General features: G+C 47.5%; 1 protein-coding gene across 6 annotated transcripts in view; it reads left to right on the top strand.

Moving 5' to 3' along the window:
- The first annotated feature begins 6,887 nt into the window (after positions 1-6,887).
- The window catches only part of SH3GL1 (SH3 domain containing GRB2 like 1, endophilin A2), a 62,453-nt gene continuing 50,122 nt past the window's right edge, over positions 6,888-19,218 (top strand). For 3 of the 6 annotated variants that reach the window (XM_053295695.1, XM_053295693.1, XM_053295690.1), the window contains exon 1: positions 6,889-7,893. In XM_053295695.1, the coding sequence (XP_053151670.1) occupies positions 7,849-7,893 (45 nt within the window). In that variant the 5' untranslated portion in view covers positions 6,889-7,848. Of the gene's footprint in view, positions 7,894-19,218 lie in introns of all 6 variants that reach the window. The other 3 variants (XM_053295694.1, XM_053295692.1, XM_053295691.1) reach the window with 2 other exon arrangements.

The following is a 19,218-nucleotide window of genomic DNA, read 5'->3' as shown; positions in this document are numbered from 1 at the left end:
CAGGTCTCCCTGGTCCTAGCCCAGCACTCTAACCACTACACCACGCTGGCTCCTGATCATCATCACAAGAACAACAGAGAGCCCCTCGGGGCAGGGACCTGTCTTGTAAAGGCTCACCATGCGCTCCTTGAAATCATAACTAGTATTATTATCGTTGCTGTTATTATTTATTTTATTTAAAACATTTATATCCCACTCTTCCCATGCAATACTGCTCGAGGCTTTAACAATTACAAAACAATAAAACAGATTTGGGGGATGGGGGTGGGATTGGGAGAGAAAGAAAAACAGTGTAACAAAAACAAAACAGTAAAAACCTCTTCTAACTTGGCAAAGAGGCACCTTTTAACGTGGTGATTCTCTTTATTTAGCAGAGGGAGAGTAACTGGCCCTATCCACCCCCAGCACAGCATCCCTCCAGTGACTGTTGCTGGTGTCTATCTTGTGTTTCTTTTAGATTGTGAGCCCTTTGAGGACAGGGATCCATCTGATTTATTTGTTATTTCTCTGTGTAAGCCACCCTGAGCCATTTTTGGAAGGGCAGTCTAGAAATTGAATTATTATTATTATTATTATTATTATTATTATTATTAAAAATGGATAAAACACTATAAAATTTATAGACCAGCTAAAACAACCAATCAAAACTAGATGTGAAAAAGCTAGAAACCCATAAGATACACGCTGCAGTAAACGTTTATTGTTAATATGTTAATATTAATCTCAGTTATCTCAGAACTGCAGTGCACTCTCTGGAAACCTCTAGGCTTGACTACTGCAATGCACTCTATGTGGGGCTGCCTTTGTATGCAGTTGGGAAACTTCAGTTGGTTCAAAATGCAGCTGCTTGACCTGGGGGGGGGGGTGTGTGTCTGAGAGAGACCATATTATGCCTGTTTTAAAGCAATTGCACTGGCTACCAATAGGTTTCAGGGCACAATACAAACTGCTGGTGATTACCTTTAAAGCTCTAAACAGCTTAGGACCGGATTACCTAGTAGAGCACCTTCTTCTGCATGATCCCACCGCACATTAAGGTCATCAAAAGAGGTCCATCTCCATATGCTACTGGCTCATCTGGCAGTGATTTGGGAGTGGGTCTTCTCTGTAGTCGCTCCTAGGCTGTGGAATGCGCTCTCTGTAGACATTCGTGGTTTAACATCTTTGCCAGCCTTCAAAAGAGCCCTTAAGACACATTTTTTTCAGCAAGGCTTTTAGTAATCTCTGAATGTTTTAAATTTTCAAATTGCTGTTTTTAAGAATTTGTTTTATTTTGTTTTTCTTGTGTTTATTTTTGTGAACCGCCTAGAGCCTTTGGAGTCAGGCGGTATATAAATCAATCAAACAAACAAACAAATAATATATCCAGATTTAAATCTATCATATTAATCAACAATAACATCATACTTATTCATTTTTAAAAATTAACTGCATCCTTCTTGGATCCAGGTAATACTGGTATTGAATACTGTTTATAGCTTTTTAAAGTGTATTTTTAATCTAGACCTTATAGATATAGATAGGGGAGGGGTATAGATCCCCCCCTTTTCTCCAAAAGTTTTTAAAGTGGAAATCAGATTATTTTAAAATTAGTTGCCTGCATTAGTTTGTCCCTCACAGACAAGCATTGTATTCACTGGCAGCGAGGCAGTTATGAATTAGATTTCTGGCTCAGAATTGTGTAGATTTTTGCAATCGCAATCCACTGCATTTACTCAGAGAAGTCTCACTGGGCTCCGTGGGGCCTTCTCCTAAGTAAAAGTAGCATAGAAATTAGGGGACAGAGGGAAAATTGGCTCTCCTCATTCGGTATTAAGCTCCTGTCAGCACATGAGGGTGTTTCCAAGGACAACCGGAAAATAGGGTTGTTGTGTAAAGTTTGTCTTTTTCCATCTCTATAGTCCCAGCCACCAATTGGCTTGGGGCTTAGCGAGGTCATTCTTATTGGTCAATCTAGATGTCTGTATTAATGAGGGGGGGGGTAGAGAGTGGAAGGTCTTAGAGAGCGTTTGATTGGTTTTCTCGTTGCCCAAGGCTCCCCTTGCCAACATTCTTCTTTTTTCTGCCCACCAGCTTCCTTCTCTATGGCTTTGGTGCAATGCTGGGTGTTATTATTGGTGCGGTAATTTTTGTGACTTTTAAAGGTTGCACATTGGAGTAGTTTGCATGCCTGTTTATTTGCGTGCATATTTGTTTGGAAATAGTTATGGTGCGAATGCATAATGCATTTTGCTTTCTACCAAAGAGTACCAAAGGCAGCAGTCCTATGACACTTTCCTGGGAGTAAACTCCACTGAACCCCGTGAAAGTAGGGCTGTCAGGATAGGCCTGGGATGTCCAGAAATCAGCATCCGTTTCCAGGTGCCTCTAGAGAACGAGGCTGAATGGCTTGAGATGGTAACAATATGGGGACGGGGCGGGGGCGGAGTGGGATAATATGTAGGAATAGCTTCAGTCATATATTAGTAATATAGATAAAATCCCCATTCAGCTATGAAGTTCACGGGGTGATTGGGAAAGTCACTTCTCTCTCTGCCTCTCCTACCTCACAGGGTTGTTGTGAGGATAAAAAGGACCATGTTTACCACCCTGAGCTCCTTGGAGGAAGATAATAAATGTCTGTACACACACACACACACACACACACACACACACACACACACACAAATATGTTAGCTTATATTAATGATTTGTCATTATACAACAAATACTCCATGTTGAAGTGCATATTTTAACATTGTTATTAGACTTGTAGTTTATTTAGAATTATAAAGATTACATCCAATTTGATATGAGATTATTATATATTAGATTTATATATACGATTTACATCATATTATAACATGAAGTATAGTTGGAAACATAGGTAGCTGCCTTATTGGTCCATCTAGGAGAGGAGAGCTGGTCTTGTGGCAGCAAGCATGACTTGTCTCCTTAGCTAAGCAGGGTCCACCCTGGTGGTTGTTGTTGTTGTTATTAATTCGATTTCTATACCGCCCTTCCAAAAATGGCTCAGGGTGGCTTACACAGAGAAATAACAAATAAATCAGATGGATCCCTGTCCCCAAAGGGCTCACAATCTAAGAAGAAACATAAGCTAGACACCAGCAACAGTCACTGGAGGGATACTGTGCTGGGGGTGGAGAGGGCCAGTTACTCTCCCCCTGCTCAATAAAGAGAATCACCATGTTAAAAGGTGCCTCTTTGTCAAGTTTGCGGGGGTTGCATTTGAATGGGAGACCACATGTGAGCACTGTAAGATATTGCGCTTAGGGGATGGAGCCGCTCTGGGAAGAGCATCTACATGTTCCAAGTTCCCTCCCTGGCAGCATCTCCAAGATAGGGCTGAGAGAGATTCCTGCCTGCAACCTTGAAGAAGCCACTGCCAGACTGTGAAGACAATATTGGATAGACCAATGGTCTGACTCAGTGTATGGCAGCTTCCTATGTTCCTAGCTCAGGGTGGTCTGATATGACTTGCAGTGTCTCTCCAGGAGTTTTTCAGGCCGAAGCCTTTCCCAGCCCTAGTTCAATATTGTCTGCTCTGACTGGCAGCATCTCCCCAGGGATGCTGCATGCAGAGCAGATGGTCTTCCACTGACCTACTGCCCCATCCCCAGAGTTTTTCATTATGTCAAAATGTGCATATGTTGGTATTATTATAACTGTATTTGACAGCCGCCAGCCTAGTTGGCTTTAAAAAGGGCTTAGATAAATTCACGGAGGACAGGTGTATCAATGGCTACTAGTCTGAGGGCTCTAGGTAGCGATGCCAACATTCCATTGACTGAATAAGGGATACATGTTGGGGAGTAATTGGGGGGGGGTCATCTGCAGGTGGGGTCATCCTGGGGGTAATCAGAAGCCTGAGCAGCGATGCATTTGTTAAAATGTTGACAAGCTGACTTAGCACATCTGACTTAGATATGGAGCATTTCAGAGGAAGACACCAAGAGAAGCCTCCTTCTTTCTCCTGCGAGTTGACACAGACCATCCCACTTAATGGAGCAAGTGTCAGGAGAAAAGAGAACCCCACTGTGTGTATATTTTGGGGACAAGGATGTGTATTTTACTTTTTCTCCGCTTGAAGAAAGTAGATGAGGAGTACTTAGGGTTGCCACGTGTCCCTAAGTATTTAGGGTAGCCCCTGGATTTTGGCTCCTCCACCCGGCTGCTAAATTCCACCCAGATTTACACGGATTTCAAATGTGCTGCCTGGATTTTACTCTGGATCCGATCACATGGGAGGGCAGAGAAGGAGAGGAAAGTATACAGATCTGTCAAATGAATAAATAAAATGCAAATTAGTTGCCACATAATTTGCATAATATGCAAATTAGGCCACCCAGATTTGGGAAGCTTGAATATGGCAACCCTAGAAGCACTGGGGGTGGGATTTTGGACTCTACTGCAAAATAAGATTTTGGGGCCCCTCCTTTCAGGCACTGCTGAAAATCTTTGGGTTCCTCCTCCCCCCCACTCCAGGGACAGCAGGCAGGCCACACAGCCACACTCATTCACCCTGATGACAGCCATGCCCACCCCAATGGTCACACCCCATGGCCACACATCGCAGTTAAATAGATGCAGTAACTCTGGGGTTCTGTTACAAGGAGTCAAGGCACGTTTCCTAAGCTTATAAAGCGTGAACCTCATCTGGTTATTCACCACCTACTGACCTTAGGAACACAGGAAGCTGCCTCATACTACAGAGTCAGACCATTGGTCCATCTAGTTCAGTAGTGTCTACTCTGACTGGCAGCAGCTCTCCAGGGTTTTTCAAACAGAAGTTGTTCCTCACCCTCCCTGGTCCCCACCTAGGACCTTAGGCATGCAAGCCTGCAGATGCTCTTGCACTGAGTTATGGCCCCATCCCTTAAAGAGAATATCTTACAGCACTCACATATATGTACTCATTGTGCAAGCCACTGGCACAATGGCTATGTAAAGCCTCCATGTTCAGAGGCAGTATACCTCTGAACAACAGTTATAATCTCAATAAGTTATTTAAACTATTCCTTAGACAAATGAGAAAATACATATTCCTCATAAAGAAAAGTATATGAATTATCTTGCCAAAGGTCTAATCAGGAAAGGAAAGGAGAGCCAAAAAAAGCAATTTAGTCAAGCATATATCTACAACCAATCTGATTTCAAAGCACAAAGGAAGCTACCCCAGGTATTATTATTTCTTGTTTGCGCAGTGAGACAGGTGTTATTGACTGTGTTATCCAGACATCGACAGGTGTTATCCAGACATCGAGTCCTTTCCAAGGACCTGGGATGCCAGAATTTTATTATCAATGTTGTTGCTGTTATTATAGATATCGTCGCAGAATATAGGCTGTTCCCAGTAAAGTTGCTTTTTGTAATTGGCTGATGGTGATTTCTGTGGCCCCTATGGTGTTGAGGTGCTCTTCAAGGTCTTTTGGAACTGCACCCAGGGTGCCAATTACCACTGGGATTATTTTGGTCTTCTTCTGCCACAGCCTTTCAATTTCAATTTGTAGATCTTTGTATTTTGTGATTTTTTCTTTCTTTTTCTTCTATTCTGCTATCCCCTGGTATTGCTATTTCGATTATTTTAACTTGTTTTTCTTTCTTCTCGACTACAGTTCTATCTGGTGTATTGTGTGGCAGATGTTTGTCTGTTTGTAGTCAGAAGTCCCATAATATTTTTGCATCTTCATTTTCTACAACTTTTTCAATTTTATGGCCCCACCAATTTTTGACTGCAGGTAGCTTGTATTTTTTGCAGATGTTCCAGTGTACTGTATCATTGCTGCTACCTTGTTGTTGTTGTTGTTGTTGGATAAACAAACAATTCTTGGATGGGAGGGAGGCAGGTTTGAAAACAATTCCCTATGATCAATGTAGCAAAATATAAACATGTCTTAGCTGATTGCATTCTTCTTGGGTCACCTTTCACTTGTCTCAGTCATAAGTTGCTCTAATGCTCTTAAATCTGATATGGTATTATTGGGGGAAAGGCTTACTCTTGCTGAGAGCCAGACAGGTATTCAGAAGAACCAACGGGTCTTTTGTTTTCCTATTTCCATTTGACAAGGAACCGATTAGGAAGATGCAAATTGACCAAGCCAATTGCTCTTACAAGTTTGCAGAGACAAGTTTGTGAAGCAATCGGGGGTTCATTTGTGTTAGATGTTGTTTCTTCCACATTATAATATGGACTTCACCTGGACTTCAAAGGGCTCAATGCAAAGGCATTCTCATCAAGCCAAGCCTCAGGGGATGAGGGAGAGCTTCAGACGCTGCCATTAACACGGGGAAAAGAGCAACCCCTAAGGGACAAGCCATTTTTGCTTCAGATATGGGACTTCCAGTACAATAAGGGACTGTTGGCATCCCTAGCAGGCTACCTCCAGCCTCACAGGCAAGGAAGGGGATCATCATCTCCCGCCTCAGATGCAGGGGCAACAGCAGGAGAGGAGGCATGTCCTCCCCTCTTGCCTGTGGGCGTCTCAGAGGCATCTGGTGGGCCGCTGTGGGAAACAGGATGCTGGGCTAGATGGGCTTCCTTGGGCCTGATCCAGCAGGGGTGTCATTTATTTATTTATTTATTTATTTATTCGTGTTTTGAAATGCTATAGCATCAACCTATCTATCTCCATCTCTTTCTTCCTTCTCTGCATCTCTCTCTCTCTGATTTAATACGTCATTATAATTATCTATGGGGGGGTGTATATCTGCAAGGAAGAGAGGGGGCGCTCTAGCTCCGTCCTCTCTGCGCTCCTTGAAAAGGGAGGGCATCTCGTAAGCCGACGCTCTGTCGCGTCGGCATCTATGATTGGAAGCGTGGAGACCAGCCGGAACTTGGCTCTTCTCTCTTCAGTTTTTCGAAGAGGTGCGCGCGTATCCCTCCGCCAAACGAAAGCGCTTCTGCGCCTGCGCACTGGCTGGGGGGCGGAAGTGAGCAGCTAGTGGTGTAACATCCTGAGGGAGCTGGGGAGAGAGCGAGCGGGGCTGAGCTCTGCTCCGCTCAGCTTTCGCCTGCCTGCGTGTGGATCTCCCCACTCGTTAGCTCTCTCGCCCCCGCGTGGGCTGCTTCGACTGGGGCTACTTGGTGTGTCCTTCCGCGCCACCCAGTCTGTCAACCCCCGTCGTCCCTTCTGTCTCTCTCCAGCCCTGCCTGTCTGCCCGTCTTCCTCCCTCTTCCCTTCTTCTTTGCTTTCCAAAAGACTAGCCTGCCGCTCTCTTCGGTCAGCCTCTCTTTTTTCTCAGGGACTACTTTGCTTCTGACCTCATTGAGGACTAGTTTCTTGAGCCTTCAGAACTGTCACTGAGGCCACTGTGGGCTCAGCCTGCCTAGCTCTATATCCACCCCCCACCCCCACACAGGGGGCTTCTCCCTCTGTGAATTGGAGGGTGAGAGTGGCTACCCAGTTTTTCCTCTTTGAGTGTGTGTTTGTTTCTGTCTCTCACCATCTCTGTGTGAATTAGACACTTTTCTCATCTGTCTGTTCATCCTGTGTGACTCCTGGGGAGGTGCTTCATCTGTTCCTTGTTTATTTTGGGAGGGGCAACTTTGTGTGTCTTTGCTGGCTTGGCTGTCCTTTGAGAGCTTGTCTGCCTTTTCTCAGGGCTTTGTGGGGTCTCTCATTCGGTGTATAATCCACTCTCGGGCACCGTTTTGACCCTTTCCTGCTTATTGGCACCTATTCAGTCTTCTCTGTCTGTCAGTCTGTCTCTTCTCTCAAGAGCTGGTCTCGACTCCCCAAGTAGTCCTTGCTGTAGACCCTATAGACCTTGATCCAGATCTGCCTGCTTGGGGCTCCCTTCAGTCTCTCTTCCTGCGTGAGCCGCTTTCGGCATCCAAGAGGACACACCATGTCTGTGGCGGGGCTCAAGAAACAGTTCTACAAAGCCAGCCAGGTGAGAAACGAGGCTCTCTTTTGGGGGGGGCTGTTCCTGCACCCTGATGCTCCTGTCTGTTTTCTGCCTAGTTCTTGAGACCTCCCTCCTTAAAATCAGAAGAGTTGGCTGTTTCCTGTCAGTTGGGCCTTGGGGAATTTGCTGGAATGTACGCGCCAGTAAGCCAGATGTGTGCTCCTTGCCGGCCCTCAGTCTTGGAGTATCAGCTATGCATGCGGAAGGCGCCCTGTTCAATCCCTAGCAGCCTCTCCAGTTAGAGCTGGGAAGAGCTCCTGCCAGAGAGCCTGCAGAGACACTACCAGTCAGAGTAGACCGTACTGAGCTCAGTGGGCCAAGGATCTGACTCGGTATCAGGCTGCTTCCTATGTTCCATCCAAAGGATCGTTCTGCAGGGGCATATATAGATTGTAGCAGGTTGTCAGTTACAAACGGCGTTGGATGGAGGGAGAAGCTCTGCGAAACTCCCTTTTCCATATCAACAAGATCACCCACCACCACCACCCCTGCTGTACTGGTGCAATTGCAGAATATGAGTATTCGTTTTGAAGCCGTAAGCTTCAGGTGTCATGACCCTGTTTTTGACAAACCACAGGATGTAGACTGTTCTCTACTGCTGCTGCTGCCTGTGATGAAACTGTCCACCTTTGGATAGCTTCAAAGTCACTCTTTGAAGGCTTGTAAGCAGCTGCTTGGTAGTTGCTGCAAGTCCCAATTGCCTATAGGTCGGAACCCTTTATAAAAGCGTTAAAATAAAATGTAGGCCACAAATGAATAGGCAAGGTATGTGTGGGCAGGCTGGCTGGCTAGTGAAACGGTGTGTAAATTCTTAATGGCGTGTTTGCTAGGTGGAATAATGGTTGGTTCTTTTCTTAAACAAGCCTGTTGGTTTTTAGTGGTGCAAACTTGTAAATGATGATGTCTCCTTCCTTTCCCACCTCCTTCCCCGCCTGCCTTAATTGTGGGAGGTGGGTGTAGTGGTTTTGTAAAAGGCTGGTTTTAGGCCAGGGGTTTCAAGCCTGGGGTACAGCTCCCATAATCCTCTTTTTAAATTGGCTGTATCTGATCTGTTGATTGGACTGTTTTTATCTTGTTGTTAACGGCCCTGGGGTCTTAGGACGAAGGGCATCATATAAATAAATAAATGAGTAAATAAAATCCTCTGCCCATGTGGCTGGAGATCATGAGAGTCGTTCAGTGTTCCCAGATGTTGTTGATTACAACAAGTCCCAGCATCCGCAGCCAAAGGCTGTTGCAGCTGGGGATGCTGGGAGATGTAGTCAAACCTCTGGGAATCCCTGTCAGGTAACACTGGCTATAGTCCAGCAACATCTAGGAACCTGCATTTGGTGCTTTAACAAACATTTGAAGCCTTCATGGCTTGCACAACATTTCATACATGGGTGTATCCGGCATTATACGGGTACGCGTTAAGATTAGCTGTGGCACACACACCCAGTGATGGATCTGAGGTGTTGTTTGCCAGAAGCAGGAGCCTCTTGGCTTGGCTTGCCCCTTCTGGCCCCCTACAAAAGCTGTCACGGGCTCTTAATTTCTGCCACGACTCTCATGACAGCAAGTTCTCAGAATTCTCTCTTCTTGTGCAAATACACAGGTTTTAAGATCTCAAGAGTATCTTCAAATTGCAAGTTGTGGTACTTACAATAATATTTCAGTTTGGCACCTTCTGCAGTGCTCTGACCTCACTCATCTGTATGACAGCCCTTCTAAACGCTATCTGTTCTGCAGATCGTGCGGGTGAGGACAAAAGATTTCTTGAAGGCCGTTTAACTGAGTCCGTGGCTCTGGGGAGACTGCGGCTGGAGCTGTTCAGGCACCTAGCTTGTGCTCTAAGCCACCGTGCTACACAAGTGGCCGGTCCGGCCTACATTGCAAGATTGTTATGAGGATGAAAAATGGGATAATACCACACTGGATGGGATAAAATGGGATAATACCACACTGGAGAGAGCACAAAGAGGACAGCTAAGCAGATCTTGGAACAGGCATATTTCCTGTTGCCCCATTTTAAGGCAGAAAGCAGTCTGGTTGAAGTGCATTCTAGCTTGAAATGTGGCAATATGGGAAATGTATTGGTTCTAAGAATTGCTTTCTTTGGAGTTTTGCTCTTGCTCTCAGAAACACAGTGCATCCTACAGTGGCCAACATCCTGACTACATTTACTAGGCCGTGGGAAATTCTCTCTGGATTTAAGATCCAGCCCCAGGATTTAGGAGCCACTTGACAAAATTACGGGACTTTAGTGATGGAAATGACTTTCTCGTTAGAGGATCACCTGAGCAGGACCATGGAGGAATGTAGTCAGGATGTCAGCCAGGGCGAAATTATCCCATTTTTACCCTCCTTGCAACCCTGTGAAGTGTCGTGACTGAAGGAGGGTTTGAACCCAACCCGGCTGCTCTGGCCACTTCTGCAGGTTGACTGGAAGCACACATGGAAGAGAATAAAAATGACCCACTTGGCAGCAGCCCAGGTTGTGAGCTGCTGTGTCAAAGGGAGGTTGTGTTCCCCAGCTGGGCGCCGGGCCCGTCAAAAACGCTCTCTAAAGGGCGTTTGATTCCCCCCTGGCTTGGTCAGAGAGGCGGTTGTGCAAAGCGTGAGCTCATGCCTCCTGCCACAACGTGGCCAGCTGACAGGGAGAGGGCAGTCATGTAGTGTGGTGGGCCAGCGGGTAGCGGGTGTGTGTGTGGGGACGGCAATGTAGTTCCGAAAGGTGGATACACTGCTGGTGAATGGTTATTGGGGAAAGTTGTGTATTTCCCCAGAGCGTTGGTAGCTACCATGTCTGTGTAACTTCTCCTCATGGCTATAGGAATGCCGCCAAGGCAGGACAAATAGAGCCCCCACACCCCGCCCCCTAGGCCTACAGCTGTGGTACACAGACCCATTGACTTCTTGACAATAGCTGCCCAGTGCGGAGAACTGGCAGACTGGGAAAATCTGTATGTTACGCACAGCATCTCACAAATGACAACACACAAACAACTGTGAACCTCTGTGTGTGGGGGGGGAGAGGGAGATATGAAATTGACATACCTTCATTTTCTGTAATTTCTGGACCATTTGTGGGGGGAGTCCCTCCCCCTTCCTCAGGCCAGAAATATAGATGTCCCTGAGTTCTAATCATGTATTTGTTTTATTTATTTGTCATATTTGTGGATGCTGGGAGCTGTAGTCATCTGGGGACCTGTCTTTGAGGATCCCTGATCTACACCGTGGCAGGTGGTGTGGGGCAGGGGAAACTGCCCTCCACTTCCTCTCTTCACTAGCGCCCATGATGTAATTGATAGTAGTAAATTTTTTCAGTTGCTGAGACTCTGCATGGCGCAAACGTGGCAAGCGTCAGAGTGCTGATCTCCTGGCCCTTCTGACCTTAACCCTGTGTCTTGGCACTGGTGACGCGCTCTTCCATGGATCAATCTGTGCGAGGACTTTAACCCCTCAGTGGCTTTTTGATGTTGCTGTTGCTTGATTCCTGGGGGCTTTGCACCCAAACCTCTTCTACCATCCTTCATTTTCCTGAGGAAGGTTGTAGTTTTGGTGTGTGGGTTGGCTTACCCAGTGTCTGTGTCTCTCTCTCTCCCCCAAATTAGCAGGCAGCATCTTGGGGAAAGGTAGCCAGCTGAGAATTGCATCGGGCTCTCTGACAGCAAAAAGAGTGGAGGTTTTACTGGAAGGTTCAACACAGCATGTGAATGTAGGGTATTCATTTGGTCAGGATGGTGAGGTTTGGGGGGGAATGCTGGCTGTTTTCAAGGGGAAGTTGGGTTTGGAACATGCAAAGCTGTTGTATACGGAGTCAGACCATTGGTTTGTCTAGCTCAGTACTCTCTACTCCAACTGGCAATGGATGTCCAAGGTTTTGGGCAGAAATCTCTCCCAGCCCTACCTGGAAATGCTGCCAGTGATTGAGCGTGGGACCTTCTGCATGCAAAGCAGATGCTCTACCCCTGGAATATGGCCCCATCCCTGAGATGACACCAAGAATGGGATTCCTCAGGGCAGATCTGGCTTGATTTCAGTCCCAGCGCACGGGTAGTTTGAATAACGGCAGAAGTGACTCTGGGCTTGTGTAGTGTTCCTAGACTGAGCGGGGGGCTGGACTAGAGCAGTGTTTCTTAACCTTGGGCCCCCAGATGTTGTTGGACTACAACTCCCATCATCCTCGGCCACAAAGGCCATGTCTGGGGATGATGGGAGTTGTAGTCCAACAACATCTGGGGGCCAAAGGTTAAGAAACCCTGGACTAGAGGCCTCCAAGTTCCCGTCTCACTCTAACACTTCATGCTTCTGTATTTCTCTCACCTAGAGAAACCAAATCTGTCCCTCTCAGACTTTTGGGAGGAAGGGGAACACTTTCTGCTTTGGGGAAGGTTGCCTTCCAGGGGGTTTTGAGTCCCTGGTAACTGAGCAAAGAGGCATTTTTTCGAGTGGTGGCTCTCTTGTATTCAGCCCCAGGAGAGCAACGGTGGTCCTTATCCAGCTCACCCACAGTTATGGCTGCTGGTGGTATCTAATTAGGTTTCCTTTTAGAGTGTGAGCCCTCTTGGGACAGGGAGTCATCTTATTTATTATTTTTCTGTGAGTACTGTTGGTTGAAAAGTGGCGTATAAATATTCGTTGTTGTAGTCATAGTTTTCTTCTTCTTTGCAAATGAAGAACTGAAGCCAGAGCTAGATTCCAGAATTTAATCTTCATGTTTGGGCCAATCTGAAATGGTGGTTGTAACGCTCTTGTGGCATTGAGTTCCATTGACTGCTTATGCATAGCATAAACAGTAGGGAGGTGGGTGCTGTCTTGCGTTTGCCTCAACTCTGCTGGCTGTTCATATCAGTGGATGGCTTCGAGTTGGTTTGTGGGGGTGAGAAGTGAATTCCTGCTCCTCATGCTATTCATGGATCTCTGTTGAAAAACAAAAATATTTTGACTACCCCATTATTACTACCCATAACCTTTGCTGGCTAAGTCACCAGCTGCTTCTGATGCATAACAAAGTCAACTTGTCTCCTGTATAATTTGCAACTTAATTGCAGGAAAAAAATTGAACTTCCCCCCATAGTGTTTGTTTTTAAACTTGTCTTACCACCACCACCCTCAGTTAACTCCTAAGGAGGAATAATAATAATTAATAATATGTAGCACATGATCCAAGCACAATTAAGAATTTTAAAGTCCCGTTTGTTTCAAGGGGAGGGTTACACAGTAACTTTAATCTAGTGGTTCTTAATCTGGGGTCCATGGTTCCCCCCTGGGCGGCGGGGGGGAGGGGGGGAAGGTCCAGGTGGCCCCTGAGAAATCTTTGCTGCACTGAATTAACTTTTCTTCCTGGGGAGCCAGATTAAAGTTTGTGCAAATAACTATCCGGAGTGCCTAATCTCCCCCCCCCTCCAATTTTTACCAGAGTCTTCTGAAAATTCTATAAGTGGGGTGTGGGTCCATGGGTAATACTTGAGGGTCTGGGGTGGGGTGGGGTCCATAGGTGCAAAAGGGCCCAGAGCCTCTGATTAATCTCTCCCCCTTGCAAATCAGTGGGACTTAAATGTTGCTTCCTTTGGCTAGATTGTGTCCGTAGCCTCTATACTGGTAGCGTCGCATAGTGGCTATGCTAGTGGTTCCCGTGGCACAGTTTCATGTGGCGGTTTCTACCAAGCCTCTCCCCGCCCACTGAGGATTACAGGGCCATTGTAAGAACTGAGATAATAAATGGGAAAATGTTCTGAGTATCCAAAGGGCAGTGTAAATGCTACAATTGCAGCACTTCTGTGAGGTAGGCCAGAATTCCTGTTGAAGGCTTGGCTTGAGGCGAAGGAGATACGGCCCAGTGAATTCATGGGGGAGGCGATGTTTGAACCGGATAGTTTCTAGTTCCTTGGAACTGTGTGGCTGGATCAGGTTTGTGAGAGACTGCTCTGGTCATTGCACCCCTCTGCCTCTTGGCATGGCCAGTTCACACAGCAAAAATGGCGACCTATCGGTGTTTCGGGGATGGGGGCTGTCACTCAGTGGCGGAGCGCCTGCTAGGCATGCAGAAGGCCCCAGCTTCAATCCCTGGCAGCATCTCCAGGAAGGGTTGAGAGAGATCTCCTGCCTCAAATCTTAGAGCAGGTGCTGCCAGTCAGTGTTGGGCATACTGAACTAGATGGACCAATGTCTGACTCAGTATAAAGCAGCTGCCCGTGTTCCTGTGCTGTGGGATCATCTCGCCTAGCTCCAAAGCTAGTTACGTGGTATACAGTATACTTAGGGGTATACTGCCTTTGAACGGGGAGGTTCTGTTCAACAACGTCCCAACGAATAGTCGAAGATCAACCCATCTCCCGTGCCCCTAGCCACTACATGAGCCCTGCACCCTGTCTGAGTCGCTGGCTTTGTTTCTGCTCCCTCCAAATGTCGTGGGGAGCGGTATGAGGGGGCAGCAGATGGAACAGATGGCTGCTTATTGTGATCTTGGCATCTCCCCCCTCCTCCTCCTCCTCCTCCTCCAGCGCGATGTGCTTTCGTATCCAGCGTTTCGTGGGGTGTGTGTATGTTTTAACCATCTGTCCCTCTTCTCGTCTCTGGGAATTTTAACCCCTTGCTTTTGGAGCTCGCTGGGTGTACGAGAACTTGAGCACATTTGCATGGTTGTGCACATTCTGGGAGCTCTCTGGCCACGTGGCTTCGACAGCGTGAGAGTCGCCCTTGGCGACTTCCCAGCTTGTGACGAGGGGAGCGTCTGCAGAGATTCTGTGGCTTGACGCTGAGGAAGTGGTGACATGCATGATCTCCCTTGAGAGACGATGTAGGCACCGAGAGGCTGGGGAGAAGTTTCCCATGTTTAGCTGGCTTGTCTTACTCTTCCAAATCCTCCTAACTGGAGATGCCAGGAATTGAACCTGTGACCCTTCTGCATTCAGGACATGGGCTCAGCCAGGAAGCTTTGTGCCACCCCCACCCGTAAGAGCTGAAGAGCGTCTGTTACTGCTGCTATTACTTTTATTATTATTAATAATAAAAGTATGTCCTGCTTTCCAACAACCACAACAAAAGCTCAAAGCAGTTTGCATAGCGAAAGAAAATTAGGGGATGGTTCTCCAAGGGGTCTGACAATCTAAACACACACACACACACACACACACACACACACACACACACACGGGAGACCCCAGAAGCAACCAGTTGGAAGGACGCTGTGCTGGCCTGAAGAGGGATAGTTGCTCTCCCCCTGCTAATTGGAAGAACCCCCCCGCTTGAAAACATGCCCCTTTGCCCAGTTAGGGGTGATTTCCAGAGTGTCTGAAGATGGTACCCTGTCCCCAGAGGGCTCATGGGCTAAAAAGGAACCCAGGGAGATGCCAGCCACAGCCACTGGGAGGTGGGGCGCTGGGCTGGGCTGAATAGGGACAGTTGCTCTCCCCCTGCTAAATAGAAGAGGGTCCCCATTTTGGAAGGTGCCTTTTGGCTCAGTTGGCAGGGGTGGTTCCAAAACTGTATGCTGTAAGAGGGCTTGAAAATGGTTCCCAAAGGGGCTCGCCATTAAAAAAAAAAAGAAACCGAAGGGAGGCAGCAGCCAAGAGTCGCGGGGGTCTGCAGGGGGCACTGTGCTGGTTTGGCGCTGCAGCTTCTCCGCCTCTGCTAAACTGAGGAGAGCTCCCACTTGAAAAGGTACTTCTTTGGCCAGTGTAAGGACCTGAAGAGGATTCTCTACCTCCAGAGTCTTCCAATCGAAAAAATACAAGGGCGGCACCAGCTACCGCCCCTGGGAAAGGTGCTCTGCTCTGCTGACTAGGGAGAGTTGCTGCTAAGCCTATCCCTGCTAAGTAGAAGAGGCCGCCATTTTGAAAAGTGGCTCTACCAAAGTGGCTCTTGGTCCAAACCCAGGAGGGCCGGAGGATGGTTCCTTGCCCCAAAGAGTTTGTGATCTAAAAAGAGACACCAGCAAGAGCCGCTGGGAGGGATCCTGGCCTGAAGAGGGACAGTTGCTTTCCCCGTTGAATAGAAGAGAGCCCCCCACTTGGAAAAGGGGCTTCTGAGCCAGTAAGCAGGAGAGAGTCCTTGGCTCTTGTGAGCCACTCCAAATTAGGCCTTTGATTCTTGCAAATGACTGTTAAAAATGAAGCAGGGGATTTGTGTCGAGGTGGGCGGTGAAGGGGGGGAAGCTGATAAATGGCACCGGGAAGGTGGGCCACTCATTGGAGAGAGGAAGAACAGAACTCAAGCTACCATTTGGAGGGGTGGGGAATCCTGTGAAAAGATCTCGTGGTTTTCTGTGTACGTACATAGTGGAAGCTGGCCTTCATTGTGCTGTGACTTTCTACTCATTCAGGAAATGGAGACTTAAGGAATTGCAGGCCGGATGTTGGAAGTGCATTTTAAGTGATTTATTGGCTGATAATAGCCAAACTCATAAAAACCGAGATGGGTAGGATCTGTCTGCTCAAGTGCTTCAGAGCTTTGGGAATGATTCTGTGCACCAGTTTCCCCTCCCCAGGGAAGATCATCACACCAGTGTGCCCTCTAACAGGGATTCCCAGATGTTGTTGACTACAACTCCCATAATCCCCAAGCAAACGCCATTGTAGCTGGGGATTCTGGGTGTTGTAGTCAACAACATCTGGGAATCCCTGTTATAGGGAACGCTGGATCTCACCCTTCCTTCCATTGCTTAGTGCTTGGGAATTGGTTATTGCTGTTTGGTTGTTGATTTTTTTAAAGCATTGAATACTGCTCTTCCTGGCATTCATAAGGCGTCTTCCCTATACTAAAAGCAGCTTTGTATTTTGAGTTTTTCTTTAAAATCCACACAGAAGGGACCAGCAAGAGACCTGTGTGCAGAGTGCACAATCTGGCAACCTTACTTGTGAGTGTTTGTGTTGGCTGTATCTGTGCCGGGTGGCCGTGACCTAGGCCGCCCTCCCATTGCAGTTTGGATGTGAAGTATTCATTTAACAGTAGGGCAGGCTTTTAAAGATCTACTCAGTTGAGTCACCAGTGGAGAGCAAGGATCGCCCACAAGAGGCCAGATTTTGTATATGTGTTTTGTTTGTTACATTTCTATACTGCCATAATCTAATAGCTATAGGTGGTTTACAGCCAGGGTCTGTATTTTTTAAGAACGCCAGCAACATAGCCTACGTTAGTGAGGGCAAGTAGGCTAGTGAAAATTTGTGATGTCTGGTTTCTGGTGGGCCACTGTGTGGAACAGGATGCTGGATTAGATGGGCCTTGGGCCTGATCCAGCTGGGCTCTTCTTATGTTCTTATGGTAACTTCTTGTGATGTGCCCATATTTACCTGAATCAAAGACGACTCTGAATCTAAGGCGATCCCCTTAAAAAGTAGAGGTTAAATACAGGTTATACTTGCATTTACTCAAAAGGAACAAGACCCTGAATTTAAGACGATCTCCCAATTTCTAATATCCAGACACTAGGGAAAAACCTAGTCTTGGATTCAGGTAAATACAGTAAGAATGAAGAGGTAGCCACTGGGGGCCCCACCAGAATAAATCTGCCCCTTCCTCAAGAGATGCTAGCCTAGAGGCCAAAGAGGTTGTCCTGTGTGGGAATTCTGTAATGCAGCTGTAAGTTCGTCAGCTAGGGTCCCCAGATGGTGTTGGACTACAGCTCCCATCATCCCCAGGCTGAAGCTGATGAGGATTCCAATTCCAGATCACTGAACAGGTTCATATTCCTGTACTAGAAGGGTTCTCCGACTCGGGTCCCTAGATGGTGGTGGACTGCAAACCCCATCATCCCCAGCCACAGTGGCCTCTGGGATGGGAGTTGTCGTCCACCACCATCTGGGGACCCCAGTTGGGGAAGCCCTGCTGTAATGTGACAATGCCTGGATTGTACCCGTCCTGGCCTCCCTTCTCTCCCCTCCCACCCGGCTCCATTGCCTTTCCTGCTCCGTGGGCCACAGTGGGGGAGAACTGGGAGCACCCAAGCCAGCAAGAGTGTTTTGGCTTTCCTTCCTCCTCCGGAGAAACTGGAACGCCTGCCCACACATGCTCTGTCTCTCGCTCTGGCAGCATCCTCCCCCTAGCTGAGCATTCCTGTTTGGCTCTTTAAAAAATGAGGCCAAGAGGCACAGAAGACATTAGGCCTTCCAGAGGAATAATAATAAATAAAAATCTCTGTCTCTCTCCATGCTTTCTTTAAAAGGGGTGCATGTAGGTATAAGCTTTAGTATTGAAGATGTTGGTGAAGTTGGGGGAAACCTCTTGGTGCAGCTCAGATCCGGATGTGAAATTCAGCTGCATTGCACTCAGCACCCGCCCTGTGCAGGGATGCATCAGCCTCTCTCCCCTTTAACCTGGGATGAGGGTTCTCCCTTCCCTCTCTTCCCTCGGCAGACAGTTCCCAGCACTCCTCCTGGCCCTGTCAGAGTCTTTCATTCCTCCAGCCAAGCTGGCTCTCTACTTCCCTTGCAGCCGCTGCACCAGTGTTACTGCTGTAGAATATTTGCCCGCCACTCTTCAGCAAAAGGCTGCCAAAGCCGTTTATATAGCAAGAGCAAAAGGTTCTCCAACTTGGGTCCCCAGATGGACTACAACTCCCATCGTCCCCTGCCACAATGGCCGGAGGCGATGGGGGTCAGCTTCCAACAACATCTGGGGGACCCAAGTTGGAGAGCCTTTATCGTACAGGACTAAGGAATTGTTCGGTTTCCTGCAGCTGGCCCTTCCTCCGAAATGTGTTGGGTGGCAGTGGTGGCTTGGGATGGGGATACAGAGTTGTAGGGTGTCAAGTCAGAAGGGTCCTTGGAGGTCTTCTAGTCCAGCCCCCTGCTCGGTGCAGAAAACCTCCTTGGGCGGCGGCTCCCCTTTCCCCTTGAAAATGCGACGTGGGAAACAGACCCGGCCAGGGCAAACATGCTCTTCCCACTGGCTCTTTCTTGGGTGTCATGATCACCCTCGGCAAAGAGAGGAGAAATTGTTCCTCATGGGAGGCAGACAACCTGGGGCCTCATCCGGGTGGAGCTGCTCTGAGGCCTCCAGAATGCCACCGTGCTGGGTTTCTTAGGCGTGCCATGGGAGACGCCAGCCCACAAAGCCGAGGACTTGGTGCTCCACATTCAGGGAAGTCCTGGGGGCTGATTCATCCGTTGATTGTTTGGTACTGGGCTTTTAAACTGTTCTTAAACTGAAAAAGTTTGGCCTGGTTTTCCAGGGTTTTAGAAACTGTTTTAATAATGGTTTTATGTTTTTACATTTTTTGATTTTAACAGTTAATTGATTTTAGTTTTATTTTAATGTAAACTGCCCTGAGCCATTTTTTGACAGGGCGGTATAGCAATCAAATAAATACTAGTGCTGTGGGGCTGG

The sequence above is a fragment of the Hemicordylus capensis genome, chromosome 2 (assembly GCF_027244095.1).
Source record: "Hemicordylus capensis ecotype Gifberg chromosome 2, rHemCap1.1.pri, whole genome shotgun sequence".
Lineage (NCBI taxonomy): Eukaryota > Metazoa > Chordata > Lepidosauria > Squamata > Cordylidae > Hemicordylus > Hemicordylus capensis.
This window is presented reverse-complemented; position numbering and strand designations above follow the sequence as displayed.